We start from the raw sequence: 17,807 nt of genomic DNA, 5'->3' as shown, positions 1-17,807 counted from the left end.
GAATGTGACCCATTTTTCTGATATTCGGGTGATATCAAGTGTTCAGTTTTTATGAAACTTTTTTGCCAGTCAAACAGCTGATGAAAAAAATGTTGCATCGAGAAACGTTAGTTGTTGTAACGAAACTTTAAAGCTGCACAAATAGGATTCATTTATGTAGTAAAGAGTGGTCTTACATGAGAAAAAAAAAATGTACAGATAAATGGGTGTCGTAAAAGGGTGAAAGATAAAAGAGAAGAGAATTGAAAAGGATATAAAAACTTTAAATGCATTCATTTGCGGTAAATAGTAGTGTTGCTGATAATCAAGATTATTTTTTTAGCTTCATTTAGTTGCAGAATTATCGAATGTATGTACCCCAAAGGATGCAAGAAAACATGTCATGGTTTCCTATGCTTACTATTAGGCAGTTGAATGAATGTCAAGGAGTTTTGATTGGCTGTAAGACAAAACAGACCAGAAAATGGAAAGAAAATTGAGTAACTATAAAAGGCAGGGTTAAGTGAACGTACGCACAGTTGCACATTCTAACGTGATAGGATTAGGGCGAAGTTGAATATTGTACATAACACAGATTGTAGAAGTGCAACACGTATAAATATATGTACAAGAAAGTATATATACTTATAGGTATACATATATATCTATATATATACATATTTAGATAAATATATATCTAGTACCAAGATGAATCATGTATATTACAAATAATAATAATAATAATAATGACTATTATTATTACTATATGAATAGAGTAAAGATAGTATTTTCTGCTGTCAATTCTTCAACTAAGACTGTGATTTTTAAATAAACTGAATAATAATTAGTGCTCATAATTAATACATATTGATTGAATATCAAGAAATAAAATGAATTTAAACATGAAGCACAATTATAGTCATAACTCTACGTGTATTGTTTAGTAAATTTATTTCTTTTTTTTTCTTTCAGAAACCTTCCAGACCTACATTCACAAAAAATAATATACGGACAAAGAGTTTAAAGTTTAAACCAATATGAATTTTTCTGAGAGTGTTATGACGTACCGAGAGCAATACGTGCAATAATTCATATATATACATCGTATGCATAGAGTACGTATTAAGCAGAATTAAAATCGCACACCCAGCATATCTTTTTTCTCCGCGTTCCTAGCGGAATTTTATCGTTCATGCAGAGATAAGTGCCAGACATATGTATGTTTCTTATCGCGTATGTGCGTTGCGTTTGCACAAATGCGATAGCTGTGCTGGTGGAAGTGGGGCCGGAGGGACGGGTCGTGTATGTGCTTTTCTTACCCACAGCTGTCAAAATCGAAGGCCGAACTCTAGCGTCTCTTTCCCTGCGGGTAACAAGTGTTCTAAGCACGTGATACGCACGAGGCGTGACTGACACGTGACTTTCTCTCATCCAATCAGAATGGCTGCTTATCAAGTTTTGTTCAACTTCTTCCAAATGTAATGACGTTTGATAGCTACCACACGGTCACAAAGCAGCGTGCGCGAGTGCTGTTAATGACGGAAATGAAGTAAACAGACTTTGCGCCTCTAGCAGAGGACGATAGAAATTCATCCGGAGTTTTTAGTACTGTGCGACCCGACTTCAAATAAGTAAAAAACAAATTATTAAAAATGAGGCACCTAGGCTGTATTGGGTGGTAAGTTTTATAATCTGTTTCTCATTATTTATTGTCAGTTAATTTATAAACGATACATTTAACACTGGTCGTATCCTTTCTAGGTTATGACTCATCGCCAGTTACGTCCGTTCGTCTGTTAACCTTTGTCAGAACATTCCAATCCTTGATTTGCTCAGCTATTGCGGTTTAATGTTGTAACTCTTCACTTTTTTTCACGAATACGCCTTTTACTGTTATTACTGAGTGGTGAGTTTCAACGTTTTGATCATTTAGAATTGCAGGCATTTTTTTCAGCATTCCTTCAGACACCTTTCATGATATTCCCCCACATACAACGTGCTTTCAACAAAATTTCGTAACAGTAGTAAAACGTAGTATTCCATATTTTATTTCGCAATAGTTGTTCGTCTTATAGAAAGAATTAAAAGATTGAGACAAGTGGCTACTGGAAACACCTGTAGTCGTTGTACAAAACCTGTATGTACGAATATACAATTTAATTGATTGTAGAATAAAACAAGCTGAAATAACGTAAAGTTAGAACAACTACACAATTTAATTGCAAATATTCATAAACAACGGAGTGTTTGGGGAGACAAACTTGCATAATTTTTTTAACTATTTTTTAGTCCCACAGATTTGTTCCGATTCATCTCAGACCCAGTATGCTGTTAATTTTTATTTTGAAACTGTATCCAAACTCAGATCATATGCAAGTGTATATTCAGATGAACTTTGCAAAAAAAATGCATTCATTCATCTTTAAACTCTGTAACGAATAATGCAAGATCTTGTATAACAAAATGGAGATATGACAGAGGTGCGAATACTTTCTTTTAAAGATTTAACTAAAATGCGATTTTGAAACAGGCGAGAATACACTGGACATGATCGTCACACGAGAAACACCATGTGGGCTGAAAGGGATAGAATGGCTTCTATCAAAATTTACAACACAAAATCGATGCAATCGACTTGCTTGGTACAAGGGCAGCATACTGGCACTGACTTACTTGAGTTATACTTGTTATCACATGTCAAGGAAGCCAATGTCTGTTGTGAAAAATGTGCTGAGTCGAAACTGTAGTGGTTTAGTACCACCGCCTGATATAAGTCCGAATGATACCGATACTGAGAACTGGTGTGAATGGCCTCCATTTGGTAAGTCAAACATGCACTTTGAAATACGCAAGTAATAGTGGTATTTTCTTCTATTTATATAAATGTTGTCTCTTAGTGTTGACAATTTGCACATATTATTGGGTATAAGTAGTCTTCAGTAAACTTGCAGATACTAGAAATGTTAAAATACCCTTACAGTCGTGATTCATAATATTAAAGAAAATCAGTAAGAGACTTCGAAACCTTACTCTTGCCTTGGACATTTCATAAATATTTCTCAATGGATTTTATATCTTGAAATCCTTCATTCACACTTTTCTAATCTACAATTTCATGTTATTAATGATTACAAGACACTCAATTTCGTCCAACAATCTTGTTCTTACCCTATCAACGTCAATTAATCATTAACAGATAAGTTTGATATACCTCAATGATTTTTAAATCTAATGAGGTAATTAATGTAATGCACAACTTAAAGTACAAACTAGTCCTTTTATGTTTACAAGTATACTCTGTAATAAGCCTGGGGTTAATTTAAATATATTTAATACTTAATTATGCATATCCAACACTCATTATACCTTTATTGAAAAAAACATGATTATTTTATTCCGCTAAAGATAATAATTTACACGCAATTTTACTGGCGACACTGATACTGGATTTTTAGTCTGTTATTCCTATCTCTCTGTTATGTATCAAAGTTTATTCAGATCAAACAGCACTTGTTGTATTATCTTCACTGAAATTCATGCGATATGTATTCAAGCAATGAAGTATTGGGTACAAAATATATTGACTTTTATATTTTTACTTTTTCATAACCAGATAGGGACAATGCTTCTGCACTATTAGGTGCCTTAGATTCATCATTCCTATTTGCCTATGCTGGGGCAATGTTTCTTAGGTAACTATTTTAAATGAATCTCTCCATCACTGACAAAGAGAGAAAACGAGAATGGCTGTAAAATTATTTTTTCCTGTTGTTACTCAGCGGGTTTGTTGCGGAGCGTGTCAATCTTCGTTACTACCTGTCTCTTGGAATGATATTCTCAGGAATTTGCTGTTATCTATTCGGAATTGCAAGGCCCTATGAAATTCACAGCCTTTGGTACTTCATTTTAGTCCAGGTTAGTATATCTTCAGATCTATAATCAACAGTACATTTTAATAACAAAAATTGGTTCATTTGATGTCGTCAAAGTGATAAACGTTGCTTCAACATACCACATTCTGTAATATATATTCTTTGGTCATTACCATTATCAAAGCACATGATCACAATTTTAAGTACCAGGAACTTAGTCAATAGCTTCCCATGTACTTGATAACGATATGAAGCTGATTTAAATCTGATGTATCAGACTGGAAATAATAGAGTCCAGACTTCATGAATGTTTTTAAGACTTACGTTTCATGAAGTTAATTTGAGCGACTAAATTGTAATCCAATTTGTTGTATTAAAATTTTCAGGCACTCGGTGGTGTATTCCAAACAACTGGTTGGCCAGGTGTAGTTACAGTAGTTAGTAACTGGTTCGGCAAAGGCAAACGTGGTCTGATCTTTGGAATTTGGAACTCCCACACATCCTTAGGAAATATTTTAGGCAGCTTAATTGCTGCTGAATTTGTCGAAACAGACTGGGGCCTCAGCTTTATGGTACCTGGAGCTATTATGGGCGTTGCCGGCTTTTTATTGTTTCTCTTCCTAGCTCCAAATCCTGTGGATGTTGGATGCTTACCGCCTGAACCTCCAGGTTACAGAAAGGTAGATGTAACAAATAGCTCTGACGAAAGCAGTGCCATTGAAGATCCAGAGGCAAATCATTCAGCAAATAATGTGAGTCCCATAATAGGGAATAGCCGCTCAAAGTCATACAGACTGACACAGCTTACTTTTAGTTGTTTATATTTCTATTTTCCAATCTCGCTGTAGTTAGAAAATTTGTTTTGGTTTGTTTCTGGTGCTTATTTATTTCTAACTTCCATTAGTGAGCACCCAACTGATTGCAAAAATTGTACAGACTTTGAAAGTACACATAAGAGGGCATGCGAGGGTGAATATAGATATTGGCTTTTGACTATAACATGCATAATTGGCCTGTACTCATGTGTACTCTCAATTGCTCAATGTGTACTCTCGTTGCATCTTCAATAAATGTATCATTTCTACCATTTATGTAAATACCTTCTTAATACTGAGTAGGCAGATGTGTCTAACAATAGCTGAAGCAGTACTCAATTATGCCATGTAAATTCAGATTGTGGATTCTCTTTCACATTCGTTTGCTTGCACACATTCATTCTTTCATCATCTGGGTGAGTACTGATAAATTATCAGCCATTCTGGCACGTCCGGATACAGCAAATTTCATTGTTTTGTCAGCGTAAGTAGTAAAGTATTATGTGCTCAATTTAATTTACAATAACTTGGAAGCCAATGCACCCATAATTAAAGCAACTAGAGTTTGAAATTATTGGAAGCTTTATATTTCAATCATTAATACTACTTTCAACTTGAATTCCAGACTGGTAAAATACTTATTTTACATAAAAAAGAAAAACGTGATTTAAAGTTGAACATATTGATATCCTTAACTATGTAGTTGTAAGTAATTTGATTCCAGTTTTTTAATGGAAAATTACTGATTTGAAATTAATTGTCAAAATTTGCTACTTTTTTCAGATGGATTCACTTAGTTAAGCCCATTAAGTTCTATTTGCACGCCTTTTAATGAACCTAAGCATCTCTTTGTTGTTTCCTAGCAAGCGATCAACCACAACGCGTTGCGTATTCAATATATTGATGGCGTAAGTGCATGTTTTTCATTTTCTAATCACTATACTAACATTGATTTTCCTAGGCTTTGGTACTATTTTATTTAAAGATGCTTGTACGTAAGTCTAGAGTGTTGTGAAAATGTAACTGCATCATTTATGAAATTAAAGCTTCTGATATGTAATGCATGATAAACTTCTAGTTGGATGTGCTATTATTACACGGGAACTTTTAGTTACATAATTTTGCAATCTGAATGATACTGTTATCCATTGCAGTGCTTGCGATGCAAATTTATTGCTTAGAAATTGGCTTTCAAATATGGATTGGATAAGCTATCTAAAGAATATTAATTCTTTACTGGTTTTTTTAACAAGCAGTGTTAGTCAGTGTTAATGCATGCAAACAAATTGTATGATAAATATATTAAATATTTCAACTTGGATCCACAATTTGGGTTGCATATATTAATAAAAACAATATATTTCATATTAATTTGAAAAATTTATTTTATACTAACGTTATATATTCAAGGAGGTGATTCTTCGCACCGAAACCAGTCCTATGCTAGTGGTAAATCGAAGGAGTAGCAGTTCTGGGGAAGATAAGCCTATTGGATTTATTGGAGCTCTTCGGATACCCGGAGTAGTTGAATTTTCACTATGCCTTTTTTTTGCAAAGCTAGTAAGCTATACATTCCTGTACTGGCTGCCTCTGTATATAGCTTCATCAGGCATGTACAAAACACTATTTTTGCAGTATCACAACAACGAATTTTGGATTCTCTAGAATAAAAATTATCTACTTAGTAGATCAGACTTGCAGTATAACGTAACAAATTACTGGTATTATATCATAACAGTTTTGCTCTGCTTAATTTACCATTTTGTTCGTTTATTCATTATAGCCAACTTCAGTGCCAAAATAAGTGCAGATTTGTCAACTTTATTTGATATTGGAGGAATAATTGGAGCAGTGACAGCTGGTCTACTTTCTGATTACACTGGAATGAGTGCTGTTACCTGTGCGGGTATGTTATCGTTGGCCGTCCCTATGGTAAGTACTCGACATACTGATACGTTTTTGATGATGTAGCTTCATGTGCTCAGTAGCTCATTCATGATTCATTCATTTATCAATTACAGCTATTTCTTTACGATTCCTTTGGTAGTATCAATATCGGAATTACCATTGCGCTGCTCATTCTGGCAGGAATATTAGTTAATGGTCCTTATGCGCTAATTACCACAGCTGTATCAGCTGAACTTGGCACGCATCCTAGTTTAGGGAGTAACTCAAGAGCCCTGGCAACTGTAACTGCAATCATTGACGGAACCGGAAGTATTGGAGCTGCCGTCGGCCCATTGTTAGCAGGTCTAGTTTCTAATTGGGCAGGATGGCACAATGTATTTTACATGTTAATGATCTCTGATGTAATAGCGCTTTTGGTAAGCATTATTAATAGTAGATTTTTTCTTTATGATTGGATATTATGAAAGCATTTTTTTTAGTTAGTATCGCTAGGTTTTACAAATCTCACTAACAGAGCTTAGTTGAAAATGTTTATTAATCACTCACGAAAGTCGACATACTTTATCATACGATATATATACGATTATTCCCAATTTTAATTTGTTTCAGCTGCTTTCACGGCTGGTCTATAGGGAATTAAATTTATGCATGCAACGGCGGCGGGCTGCCTGAATTTAGTCTGAGGTGCTATGCATATAAATTTCCACCGTGATACGTTCATAAAGTGTGTCAAATGAGCAAAATAAAATATGAAAATATACAACACGAAAAGTGTGCTGATATACATATGTATTAAATTACGCCTTTTCTCAGGTGTACAAATTGTGTCCTATACTTCATTATACAAAATATATGGATCATATATTGTAAATAAATAACAACGATTGTTTATGTACCTAAAAATTGTTTCTAGACATACTATTATTTTATTTCTTTGATAACAAAAATATGTGTATATGTTTAAATTCATTTAATCACATAAAATGCTGTTAAATGTTCGCAACTAATTTGCATACCTTCATTATCCTCTTTCCTATAACACAGATGACAGATATCAATATTAATGATGAATTGTCACAATCATAGTACAGATATATGGAAAAAGGCAATAAATTTGTCTTACACTTTGAGCAACGTGACACTCTCAAACGTTATTAGAAGATGCAAAAATTTTTCTTTACCTATGTCTGACATGTTAATACCTACGTTTCTAACAACTGAAGAATTGACAGAAAATTAATATGAATAAAATGCCTATGACGGTATTGTTCTATTTTGCCTAGATTTATTTTAAATCTCATGGAATTCCAGTAGGAATAATATAGCTAATCGTGTCGCCGAATTCACCCCAGGCAGCACGGTGTGTTTGAAACGTAATGATCCAAGCTAAGAGTCCAGCGAACCATAGGAGAGCTCCCAGGCCAGAAAATATCACGTCTGAAAATAAAATTGAATAGATTTTTATCCATTATTGAATCATTGGCACAGTATGTATGCGCATCAGAATTATTGAACACGGGTGTCATAAAAGATGTATTTAAGACGTGTACTTACAACTTCGAATTTGTTTTTGCTCATCGTACTGTGGAACCGTGAAAGCTTCTTTGGCAAACCAAACAGCGTTAACCGCCCATAGAAACGGCAGCATAGCGAAACCTCCTGACAGGTGTCAAAACCATGATTACATTGAAATCACATAAATACGCAGACCATAGTATAATGGGGGAATGGAATTAGACTCACCACGGAAATACCATTTGCAAAGGTGTAATTTTTTTTCGTTCGACATCTTCGACAAATCCATTTTAATATGAAAATCAAATTAGCACGAATGACTGTAACCTCAGTATTCACCGACTACAATCAACATTAAACAAGGTATTGCTTTGATCTTCACCCTGATCCTGATTTTCACCAAGTGATTCACTCGATGTTGAAGTAATTCGTGCAAATGCTCAGAGATGTCGACACAAGAAATATCCATCGATGGCGCTTTGCGTAGCAGAACAATTATGTACCACGTCTTGAATTTGTATATTTGAATATTGAATTTATTTTGTATATTGGTATCGTTATAGTATCATGATTCAGTCTATATATCGTATTGTTTTAACATTTCAATGCCAACATTGGACAAACGTAGTCTAGAAAAATCATTCTTCCACTTATAATATTTAAATCACGATCAATGATCGAGAAGCAAAACACAGTTGAACCCTGATTTGAGCGGCAACCGTACAACAATAAAATTTAAACATAATTCCAATCGTACCATGAAAATAATCAAACCGCATGAAGGAGGATTTTTCAATTTCGAAAATCAGCTGACAATTTTTAAGAAACGTGAATTAAAAGTCGTATAAATTAAGGTCTTGAGCTACTGCAAGTCTGTCACGGCTACTTTCAATAAGCATGTGGTAAATTTTCTTTAAACAGCATAATTAAAAATTATTTGTATGCGGAATTATACCACCAATAAACGAGATAAAGGCAAAATTGTCAATTTCATTCACAAGTTTGTATACGTAAATGCGACCTCCTCGACCGCGACCTCAATTGTAACGTCTTTAACGTTTTTGCGGTACTTATACGCATGTGATAAACAATAATTAGTTCAATAAACGTAACAACTGAGGGGGAAGTAACTTGTTGAATTAGCGTGTCAGTCACAGGTGAATTAATTCAATTTATATTAATTAACATGAATTAAATGGAATGGAATTGAATTGCATTACATGAATCAATTTGGACTGAGCAAAATTATAAATAAATTTTTTGAAATTAAGGGACCGCCCATAAATTACGTAATGCACTTTTTGGGCGATTTTGACTCCCCCTCCTGTGTAACGCTCCATAATGTAGCCCCCCCCCCCCCCCCCCCCCCCCCAGGAGGTAACCGCATATGCGCGAATTTCGAATTTGAAATCAATTATACCACGAGGAAAGCTGAAAAAAGCAAGAAATTACGCTTACGGGTCTGACCCCGGCACCCCCCTAAAGTGTGTTGCGTAATTTATGGACGGCCCCTAACGAAATTAAATTTGAATTAATTCGGATTAATTTAAATTCAAAAATTGATGTGTCAACCAAACTTGGAGTCATTGCCCCACCATTTCCATTAAAAACCATCATTACGTCGAAAATTTAATTCACTCATAGGATGGTATTCTATAATCCCTACTCACAGCATCACGACCCTGCTAGCTCTACTCCAGTCAAATATAAAGAGAATGGCAATCGGGATTAACGCAGTCTCCTTTCGACTCTGCCATCGAGCTGTACTCGCGACACAAATGAAAATTGTCTGTAGTCGTATGTATTCCTACTCAAACTAATCCTACAACGCTTCGAGTGTAAGTCGACAGATCGAATTAAAACGGTGAGCATTACTTTACTGTAAATCGTAGTATGCATGTCATAAATCTATGTATAGTATCCAACAGTAAAAATATCTTGCAAATAATGCTGTTCCGATATGAAATTCATTGAATAAAAGGGACCGCATTTGTTCATTATCACCTGCAATTGCGTCGAAACAATATACTACGATCATTTCCATTTTCAGATGCAATTGTTTTCTTCCTCTGCCCAAATATCAATTAGTACATGTTGTAGGCAGATTAATTGCGAACCAAAAAATATACCCTCTTATTTATTTATCATAACTTCTCCACTTGTTCGAGTTTTTGTATTTTCTATTATATTATAGTACGGAAGGTGTACTAAATAAATAAAAAATATACATATTTTCTGATTCGCAATTAATATGCCTACAAAATGTAATAATTGATATTTGGTATATGTAATATGTGGTATATAATTTAAGGTTGCGGTATTGATAGTCAAAACGCTTTTAGTAATTTTCGTGACGGAATAAAGTCCTCAATTTTCATATCATCTCAAAACCATTGTAAAGAGGTAAAACAAAGTAAAAATCATCTTAAAAAAATTCTTAAATGGATACGTATTTTTAAAGATGCTCAGTGTTCTGATAATTTTTAACGTTACTCTTTATGTGAGCGGAATTTTCGTGATATCGAGTTTTGATCAATTCTTTTTACAACTATACGTATTTTTTACTACGATAGTCAGCAGGCAACGCAATTTTTACTATATCAAATTTATTTGCATGTTTAAGTCCATCCATTAATGTTAAATATGACAAACCGCAGCGAGAGGCTGCAGTAACAATGTGCAAAAGGTGAAATTCCATTAGACGCGCAACACTAACGATAAACGCGAATAGCACTAAAATACGTCTAACCGGAAATCATTCGAAGGAACATCGCAGCGTGAAGCGGAACATCCGGTTACCGGGGTCGTTGCCAAAAATCGACCATGAACCAATCAACAGCGTTCAAATCCATCATGCATAATGTCCACCCTAATTACCGTCTGGTATACGAAGCCGCTGATGAATAATCGTATCATACAAATCTGAAGATCTTGTTACAGAGTGATTTCCCTGTTTGAATTCTCGTCGCATATATACGTCTAGCAATATGTTAACAAGAATGAGTATATCGCGTATTTCGCACGATTTCTTACCACTGCCGATCTAGACGAAATTTGAAATCACACGATAGTACATTATAGAGCTATACCTTATTCTGATGTCATTGCCAAGGACACGATATTGACATATTATGTTGTTCTGAAGCATAAGCCTTGTGATCAATTATCCTGCCGTCAAACGTACGTACCTGTAGGTTGTTTTTCATCAAGTTTCAGACCATATGATTCCGTCTAGACGATACTCTCCGTAATCAAACACTCGCCTATAATGATCGTAAAATATAATTAACGTTTATACCGATCAAGCTTTCCAGTTGTTATTATTTCCCAATTATTGTTGTTCGTCAGAAATACCCTTAAAAAATGTTTATTTCCGACGACTTTAGTTGGTTGGCATCGAATATTCATTACGTCATCAAATCATACTACGTAATTGCATTATTCACGTCCTATCTATTGCAGCGTGCGGCGTAAGGATGCATTTAAGGTGCTTTCAAATCAGTATAGCTCAGAATTTTGCAAACCCACACAAAATTTGCGCAAAATGATTATGTAAAGTGGTCTGAATTTTCATAAAGTTGCCGATCTTCACAAATTCCGTAAGGTTTCGAACTCAGAGAAATCATACATTTAATATAAATGAGTGTCAGTTGGGGGTAACGAGGATAATCTTGTATAGTCACAACTAAAAGTGCCGAATGTCTGAACAAATTAATTTTTTGACAAATGGTTATTGTATTCGGTAATAGAGACACCGTTATACAACGATATCCCAATCAAACCATGGTGGCTCAAATCAGTGGTATTTTGAAGAATAAATAAAGTGAAAGAAGTAACGCGAAAATTGATTGCACAATCGGCTCTAGACTTTGAAGCTATATCGCACAGTATTTTCGTCCAATATAGGTATACGGGCAGCAATCGTTGCTGTTAATATGGTTAATCGTGATTTATCACCTGAATGTAAATTGTATCTTAAAAAATGCATACACACACAGGCATACGCGCATATACATGAGGATATATCTGTCCGTAAGTTTTCAGTAATCATAAATCTATTGGCCGCAATTACGAAACTTCAATAGGTCCCATGTATCCGCTGGCCTTGTTTATGTGTTATGTGAAAATCATTGGTGGCGAAATTGACGATTCTTGAAATCAGTGGCTGCAGGGACAGGTGTGTCATCGACAGCGTTACCGTCTTTTCCTGGTCTTTCATGAATCTTGCGTAACAAATAAGTCGGCCTGGGAATAGCTTGTGTACAAGAAGTTCAAAGTGTCTATCAAATTATGTTTATCCTCTGATATACCGTTTACTGTAAATCTGTATAATCCATCCGTATCGTTATATACATATGTTGATTTTCCGCAGACAGACACAAGGACGACGAGATGCAGCTGACTTGTTTTGGCGTATTCGCAGTGTTGCTGCTGCTGCAGTCAACTTCCGCGCAAGGTAAAAACACAATTTTAATTTATGCTGTACTGGTTGTGATTATATCTACTTGTTGATCAGCGTGATTCATCTTTAGTTCAAGTTCAAAAATTCGGTGGTTATTATACATTATGTTGTACTTATTAATTGCGGTGCAAATGATTTTCTGTATGTGGAGGTTGACCCCACGCTTCGCAGTCAATGATCGCTGGCTCGTGATAAAAGTGAATTGAAAAAGAGATCGAGGAAAACAGTTTATGATGTAGAATGAAACACGCGGAAAACAGGTGCCACGGTCCAAGTTCACAAGAGGAAGCTTAACCATGCACCGCACCGGAAGGAAGATACATCAGGACACCGCAAAGTACTTTTCTATGAATGGTCTGCAGGCGGAGATAAACCGACAAAGCGTATACGTCATACCTGTAGGTATGAATGTGTACCTTGAATAAAAATAACCGCTGCAATTACACTCGGAACAGCAGTTATAGCCTTGGGCGAGGTTGTACACCGAAACTTTGATGCTTCGACGAGAGGACAGACCAAGAGAGAGTTGTTCGTCCAGGAGGTCACGATCACTAAAATGTGTTTCACAATAAGTATCGGTGGCGTGACTGCTTTAAAGGATCGCAAATTCATGTCAACGTAACCACAAGCACACCCGGGGTCATGGACGTATCAAAGTGTGGAAAGATAATTAATATCGCCCGATGAATCGAAACGGGAAATTCCCATTGGGTTATCCGATACTTCAATCTGCATTAAAATGTTGTTCTGCGACAAAAGTTACCAATGACAACAACCGAATGGAAGAAATTGTTTGTAACGTGAAATTTGAACTTCGGGAAAAGGAAGAAAGCGATTGACAAATGCCATTATAACGAACACTGTGACGTAATGAATTTCCTCGCGGAAAAAGTCAGTCCTTAAATTCCGATCCGAAAATACACTATGGTGTGAAATTCAATGGAGGGGATTATGAGTAACTAAATAGTTTCGGAAACGGCAATTTTGTCGGAAAAACCATCGTCGAGGAAGTGTACGAGCAGCTGTTTTCAAATTGTTGTAATTACAGTAAGCACGGACAAATGGGAATGAACACCGTGCATCACGTGTGAGCACGCGCGAAATGTCATGCGATTATTGTACTTCAATCATGCCTGTTCTTCCGTTTCCTTTTTCAACTATAGTATATTCTTTCGAATGAAATGGAGTTATGCTTCACGGCTTGTTTCACACATCAGGAATCTGAAAGCGCAACAGAAATGTATGTATGTAGTACTATTCGATATTCAATGTCCAATGATCAAACGCCTCAATGCTGCATATGCGGTGACACAGTAAATTGTGTCATGGACAGCGGCGATCGACCGATCTTCGACAAGCCGATTCATTTATTTCTACGAAAAGTATCCGTTCTTGGAGACCGTTCGTGAATTATAGTTACCACATTATACAATACGGATCTACTATCCTCAAATACGAAGAACTGATACGTCAGATTCCTGGTAAAAATGAAAATAGTTGAGATTTAAGTTTTGTTTTATTAAAATTATCTACCTTTTATTTTTGGTGGTATAATATAACTGAATACAGTATATTCAGTTTCATTAATTGTTCGATGGTACCAATTGATCGCTTACCTAATGACCCAGTTGAATCCAGAAAATTGTAAACAATTAACCACCATTAAAGTTGATTCATGTATAGTTCACAAATGCTTATAATTATTCGGCGGACTTTGATTTATTTTAATTTTTTAATGTAATTTATTATTAATCTGTAAACCATTACGTCGTAAAAGTATGTAAAACAAATGAATTGTAAAAGAGTTAAATAGACTTCTGTAGGATTGCCAAGTAGTAAAATAAGTATTATTCGCGAGTCTGAACACTTTTACTTCAATAAGGTATTCAGTGCTTCGCTTAAAAGTAAGTATGGACAGAATATTGAGCGAAGTCCCATGTATTGAATACATGCTAACCGTGAGATATTAGGAACTACGCATTACTCAAGTCTCATAAGTTAAGAAGTAATTTAAAAATTAAGAGACCAAAAATTTGTGACGATTGTGCCCAGTGAAATGCCGTAGTTATAACTATTCACCCGTGCAAGAGTAGTAAATAATAGTAATTCGACTCCCGGTCTGCAATAATATACATATTGCACGTATATCTACCTATTAAAGACATTTGCAGCATCGTTTACGCAAAATATTTCCACGTCATAGTCGCAATTCATGTTTTTATTGACTCGTCATATTGTGCATTCCGATATTCCTGTCGAGTTCCGAGTAGAGTTAATATTAAATATTAACGTTCGTCAGAAGGCCATATTTGCTGCATGATTTTAACGCAACGTCACAAATGCTCCCGGCACTTCACTCGACGCTGTAATGAATTGCGTAATAAATATGTCTACGGCATGCATAAAATATGCGGTGAAGTTCACATCGATACATTCCTCATTAATTTTCATCAAGGTGGGAACAAATACCAAGTGCTATAATGCTTGAAAATTTCGCATGGCGATTTGCTCATAATTCATACAGAGTACCGACATTTTCATTATCTGCAGGTGTAATATTCAAGCTCTTAACTTTTTGTCGTTAGTCATGCTTCCGACGCAATTTACCAGTCAAAGTTTCCGCAACATTACAGAATCGCATTTTTGATTCACAGATTTTGACAATATCGATTGTACAACGTCGTCAGGAGAGGGTGGAACGTGCATCAACATAAGGAGATGTCAAAGCCTGTTGGATATCCTCCTCACGCAGGGAAATGCCGCAGGAAATTATTTGCGAAGCTCTGTGTGCGGATTCGAAGGGCTCGATCCGAGAGTTTGCTGTCCATTGGATTCACAATCAATTACCTCTGCACCGGTCACTACACCTATGGTTGGAAGACAGGTGGCGTCTTATGGACCATTGTATCCGAATGAGTGCGGCCTCAGCAATGCGACGTACACTCGAGTTGTCGGCGGAATTCCAGCAACATTGGGTAGATATTCGTGGAGATTTTTTTTACGAAGAAAAGCAGTCGGGTACAGTAATTTGAGACTCATCGTTTATTCAATTGCATTCAATGATCTTCAGGTGCTTGGCCGTGGATAGTGGCGCTTGGATACAAACCGACAAGAGCCGGTAGTCACCCGAAATGGTTGTGTGGCGGTACTTTGGTTTCATCCCGCCACATTATTACTGCAGGTCACTGCGTTTTCAACCGTAAAGATCTGTACCTTGTACGACTTGGTGACTTAGATTTGGTCAGCGATAATGACGGAGCAAATCCGATCGACATACCTATCGAAAAAATAACTATACATCCCGATTACGACCCCTCTCATTACACGAATGATATAGCCGTGATAAGGATGGAAAGGAACGTACCGTTTTCACGTAAGTTTGCACTAAAATCAAGATTTTTTGTTATTACATATTACATGTATGATGTACAAGTATATTTATACATACGTAATTTTCAAAGTTTACTTTATTTAGTTCTCTCCCAGTGATTTTCGCGATGCTGCCAAATACACTCGGAACTTTTCCATTTCAGAAAACATTCATCCGATTTGTTTGCCACTTGAGGACAACATTCGAGAGAGGAATTTCACGAGAATGTTTCCATTCGTTGCTGGATGGGGAGCGGTGTATTTTAGTAAGCCATTTCTAAATATTCGAATTTCGGTGCATACCGAACATTCAGAATTCGTGGGATAACAATTGTCAATATCGATTCACAGACGGACCATCAAGCACTCGATTACTCCAGCTGCAGATACCCGTCGTGTCGCCTGAGGCGTGTGCAAAGGCCTTTGAACCATTCAAAAGTACAGTAATAGACGATCGAGTATTGTGCGCGGGTTTTGCTCGTGGAGGAAAAGACGCATGTCAAGTGAGTTTGCAAACTCCATTTTTACCCCCTAACATTCATTATACAGTACATCATAACGTGAGCATATTATTCATTGCGGTGTTTTTCCGTGCACGAAAAACAGAATCGTTTTAAGCCACACCAAATTTTGAACAATACTAATGTGTCTGTTTATTATTACAGGGAGACAGTGGTGGACCATTGATGTTTCCTCTGGGCAGGATCTCTTATTTAATTGGCGTCGTTTCATACGGGCATAAGTGCGCGGAACCCGGTTTTCCCGGTGTTTATACTCGGGTTACGTCGTTTTTGGACTTCATTCAGACCAACTTAGTTTAAATTTAAAAGTTACGTAGCATATACGGTGCGAAAATTCAATTTTAAAGAGTATTCTCGTGTACTGCACATAATATTGTGAGAATCATTAACTGATCTGCTTAATTTTGATTTATGAAAGTGATATGATATATACATATAGTAAAATTATAGTTTAGTGATTAATTATATACATATAGTATTTAATATTTTGTACATGACAATTGAGCAATATAAGAGTCGAAAAGCAAAACATAAAATTGCCTGTATAGTGAATCTCATTGTGTGACGCATCCAACAGTTCTACAAATTTTTAAACTCATCGACTCAACATTTCTTTACTTTTCTCAAGGATGGCGAAACTGATGGCATGTTTTGAATGAATGAGTTTTTGCTGTGTACCATCATTATCGTTTCTTACAGGGAACAGATCATTTGCTTTTCAACACCAAACTCCATTTGAAAACAGTGTAAGGCATTGATTGCATTAAATCAGTAATTCAGTATGTATACGTTTATCTTGTGCAGAAGGGTGACGAGATGCGGCAATCTTATGTTGCGGTATTGTTGTCTTTGTTGCTCCAGTTGGTGTCATTGCAGGGTTTGTCCATGACTGGCTTTTTTAAATGTTTTCCAAACCTGCTTATCTCGGTTTTCATTTCTATACTTCTGCAGAATAGTAACAAAAATGAAACCTAAACAACGTTCTCCTACTCCGTTGCATTCTACTCACGTTTAGTCGTTACATAACACGTATTCTTTCGACTCCAATGATCACATCGATCAGTGTGTGAATATCAATCATTTACCTCTCGCTTCTGTGGTAAATGATCACAGGCAACCAAAAGAAATCACCTCATGATTACCGCTTGAAGGAGTTATGATTACTTGCTAAAAAATCCCCCTAGTTTTCTTGATTTTATCTTCGATCACGATGTTGAAAGTATTTACAAAATCTCTTTGACCACCAGATATTTCATTCGAAATTCCGAAATCCAACAGCAGTCCAAACATCATGAAGTCACAGTGAAACATGGGACAATATAAGGCAATGTGATACTTTGCTGAATCGTTTTCGATCAGAATTGCA

General features: G+C 36.0%; 3 protein-coding genes across 7 annotated transcripts; 2 read left to right on the top strand and 1 right to left on the bottom strand.

Moving 5' to 3' along the window:
- The first annotated feature begins 1,460 nt into the window (after positions 1-1,460).
- On the top strand, positions 1,461-7,664 carry LOC124409501 (glucose-6-phosphate exchanger SLC37A2). Of its 5 annotated transcripts, none has more exons than XM_046887147.1 (11): positions 1,461-1,657; positions 1,741-1,885; positions 2,510-2,800; positions 3,593-3,671; positions 3,759-3,894; positions 4,238-4,531; positions 5,530-5,574; positions 6,077-6,275; positions 6,450-6,598; positions 6,688-6,990; positions 7,184-7,664. In XM_046887147.1, exons 3-11 carry the CDS (start codon positions 2,527-2,529, stop codon positions 7,244-7,246), a joined length of 1,542 nt encoding a protein of 513 aa, XP_046743103.1. In that variant the 5' UTR covers positions 1,461-1,657; positions 1,741-1,885; positions 2,510-2,526; the 3' UTR covers positions 7,247-7,664. The 5 variants fall into 5 exon arrangements, with proteins under 5 accessions (XP_046743103.1, XP_046743101.1, XP_046743104.1 ...); XM_046887145.1 differs by having other exon boundaries at positions 4,238-4,603; XM_046887148.1 differs by lacking the exon at positions 5,530-5,574 and having other exon boundaries at positions 1,462-1,657.
- LOC124409505 (gamma-secretase subunit PEN-2) lies at positions 7,185-13,008 on the bottom strand. Its single transcript, XM_046887153.1, has 4 exons — positions 12,998-13,008; positions 8,318-8,431; positions 8,129-8,233; positions 7,185-8,011 (listed from the first exon to the last, which is right to left on the bottom strand). The coding sequence occupies exons 2-4, from the start codon at positions 8,376-8,378 to the stop codon at positions 7,872-7,874; spliced, it is 306 nt and encodes a 101-aa protein (XP_046743109.1). The 5' UTR covers positions 8,379-8,431; positions 12,998-13,008; the 3' UTR covers positions 7,185-7,871.
- Positions 9,819-16,977, top strand: LOC124409503 (venom protease-like). The gene is made up of 7 exons (XM_046887151.1): positions 9,819-9,953; positions 12,462-12,545; positions 15,206-15,526; positions 15,622-15,924; positions 16,085-16,186; positions 16,272-16,423; positions 16,586-16,977. Exons 2-7 carry the CDS (start codon positions 12,482-12,484, stop codon positions 16,739-16,741), a joined length of 1,098 nt encoding a protein of 365 aa, XP_046743107.1. The 5' UTR covers positions 9,819-9,953; positions 12,462-12,481; the 3' UTR covers positions 16,742-16,977.
- The last annotated feature ends 830 nt before the right edge of the window (positions 16,978-17,807 follow it).

This window comes from Diprion similis, chromosome 8 (genome assembly GCF_021155765.1).
Source record: "Diprion similis isolate iyDipSimi1 chromosome 8, iyDipSimi1.1, whole genome shotgun sequence".
In the NCBI taxonomy this organism is placed as follows: domain Eukaryota; kingdom Metazoa; phylum Arthropoda; class Insecta; order Hymenoptera; family Diprionidae; genus Diprion; species Diprion similis.
Note: the sequence above shows the minus strand (reverse complement) of the source record. Positions and strands in the feature narration are given on the sequence as shown.

What these genes read in the sequence shown, in the direction of transcription:
- LOC124409503 (XM_046887151.1), top strand. Translation starts at nt 12,482, where the DNA reads ATGCAGCTGACTTGTTTTGGCGTATTCGCAGTGTTGCTGCTGCTGCAG. An exon ending in CGGAATTCCAGCAACATTGG is followed by an intron (nt 15,527 to 15,621) that starts GTAGATATTCGT and finishes AATGATCTTCAG; the next exon opens with GTGCTTGGCCGTGGATAGTG. An exon ending in ATGGGGAGCGGTGTATTTTA is followed by an intron (nt 16,187 to 16,271) that starts GTAAGCCATTTC and finishes ATCGATTCACAG; the next exon opens with ACGGACCATCAAGCACTCGA.
- LOC124409505 (XM_046887153.1), bottom strand. Translation starts at nt 8,378, where the DNA reads ATGGATTTGTCGAAGATGTCGAACGAAAAAAAATTACACCTTTGCAAA. An exon ending in TTGCAAATGGTATTTCCGTG is followed by an intron (nt 8,234 to 8,317) that starts GTGAGTCTAATT and finishes GACACCTGTCAG; the next exon opens with GAGGTTTCGCTATGCTGCCG. An exon ending in GCAAAAACAAATTCGAAGTT is followed by an intron (nt 8,012 to 8,128) that starts GTAAGTACACGT and finishes TTTTATTTTCAG; the next exon opens with ACGTGATATTTTCTGGCCTG.
- LOC124409501 (XM_046887145.1), top strand. Translation starts at nt 2,527, where the DNA reads ATGATCGTCACACGAGAAACACCATGTGGGCTGAAAGGGATAGAATGG. An exon ending in CAAATCATTCAGCAAATAAT is followed by an intron (nt 4,604 to 5,529) that starts GTGAGTCCCATA and finishes GTTGTTTCCTAG; the next exon opens with CAAGCGATCAACCACAACGC. An exon ending in TATCGTTGGCCGTCCCTATG is followed by an intron (nt 6,599 to 6,687) that starts GTAAGTACTCGA and finishes TATCAATTACAG; the next exon opens with CTATTTCTTTACGATTCCTT.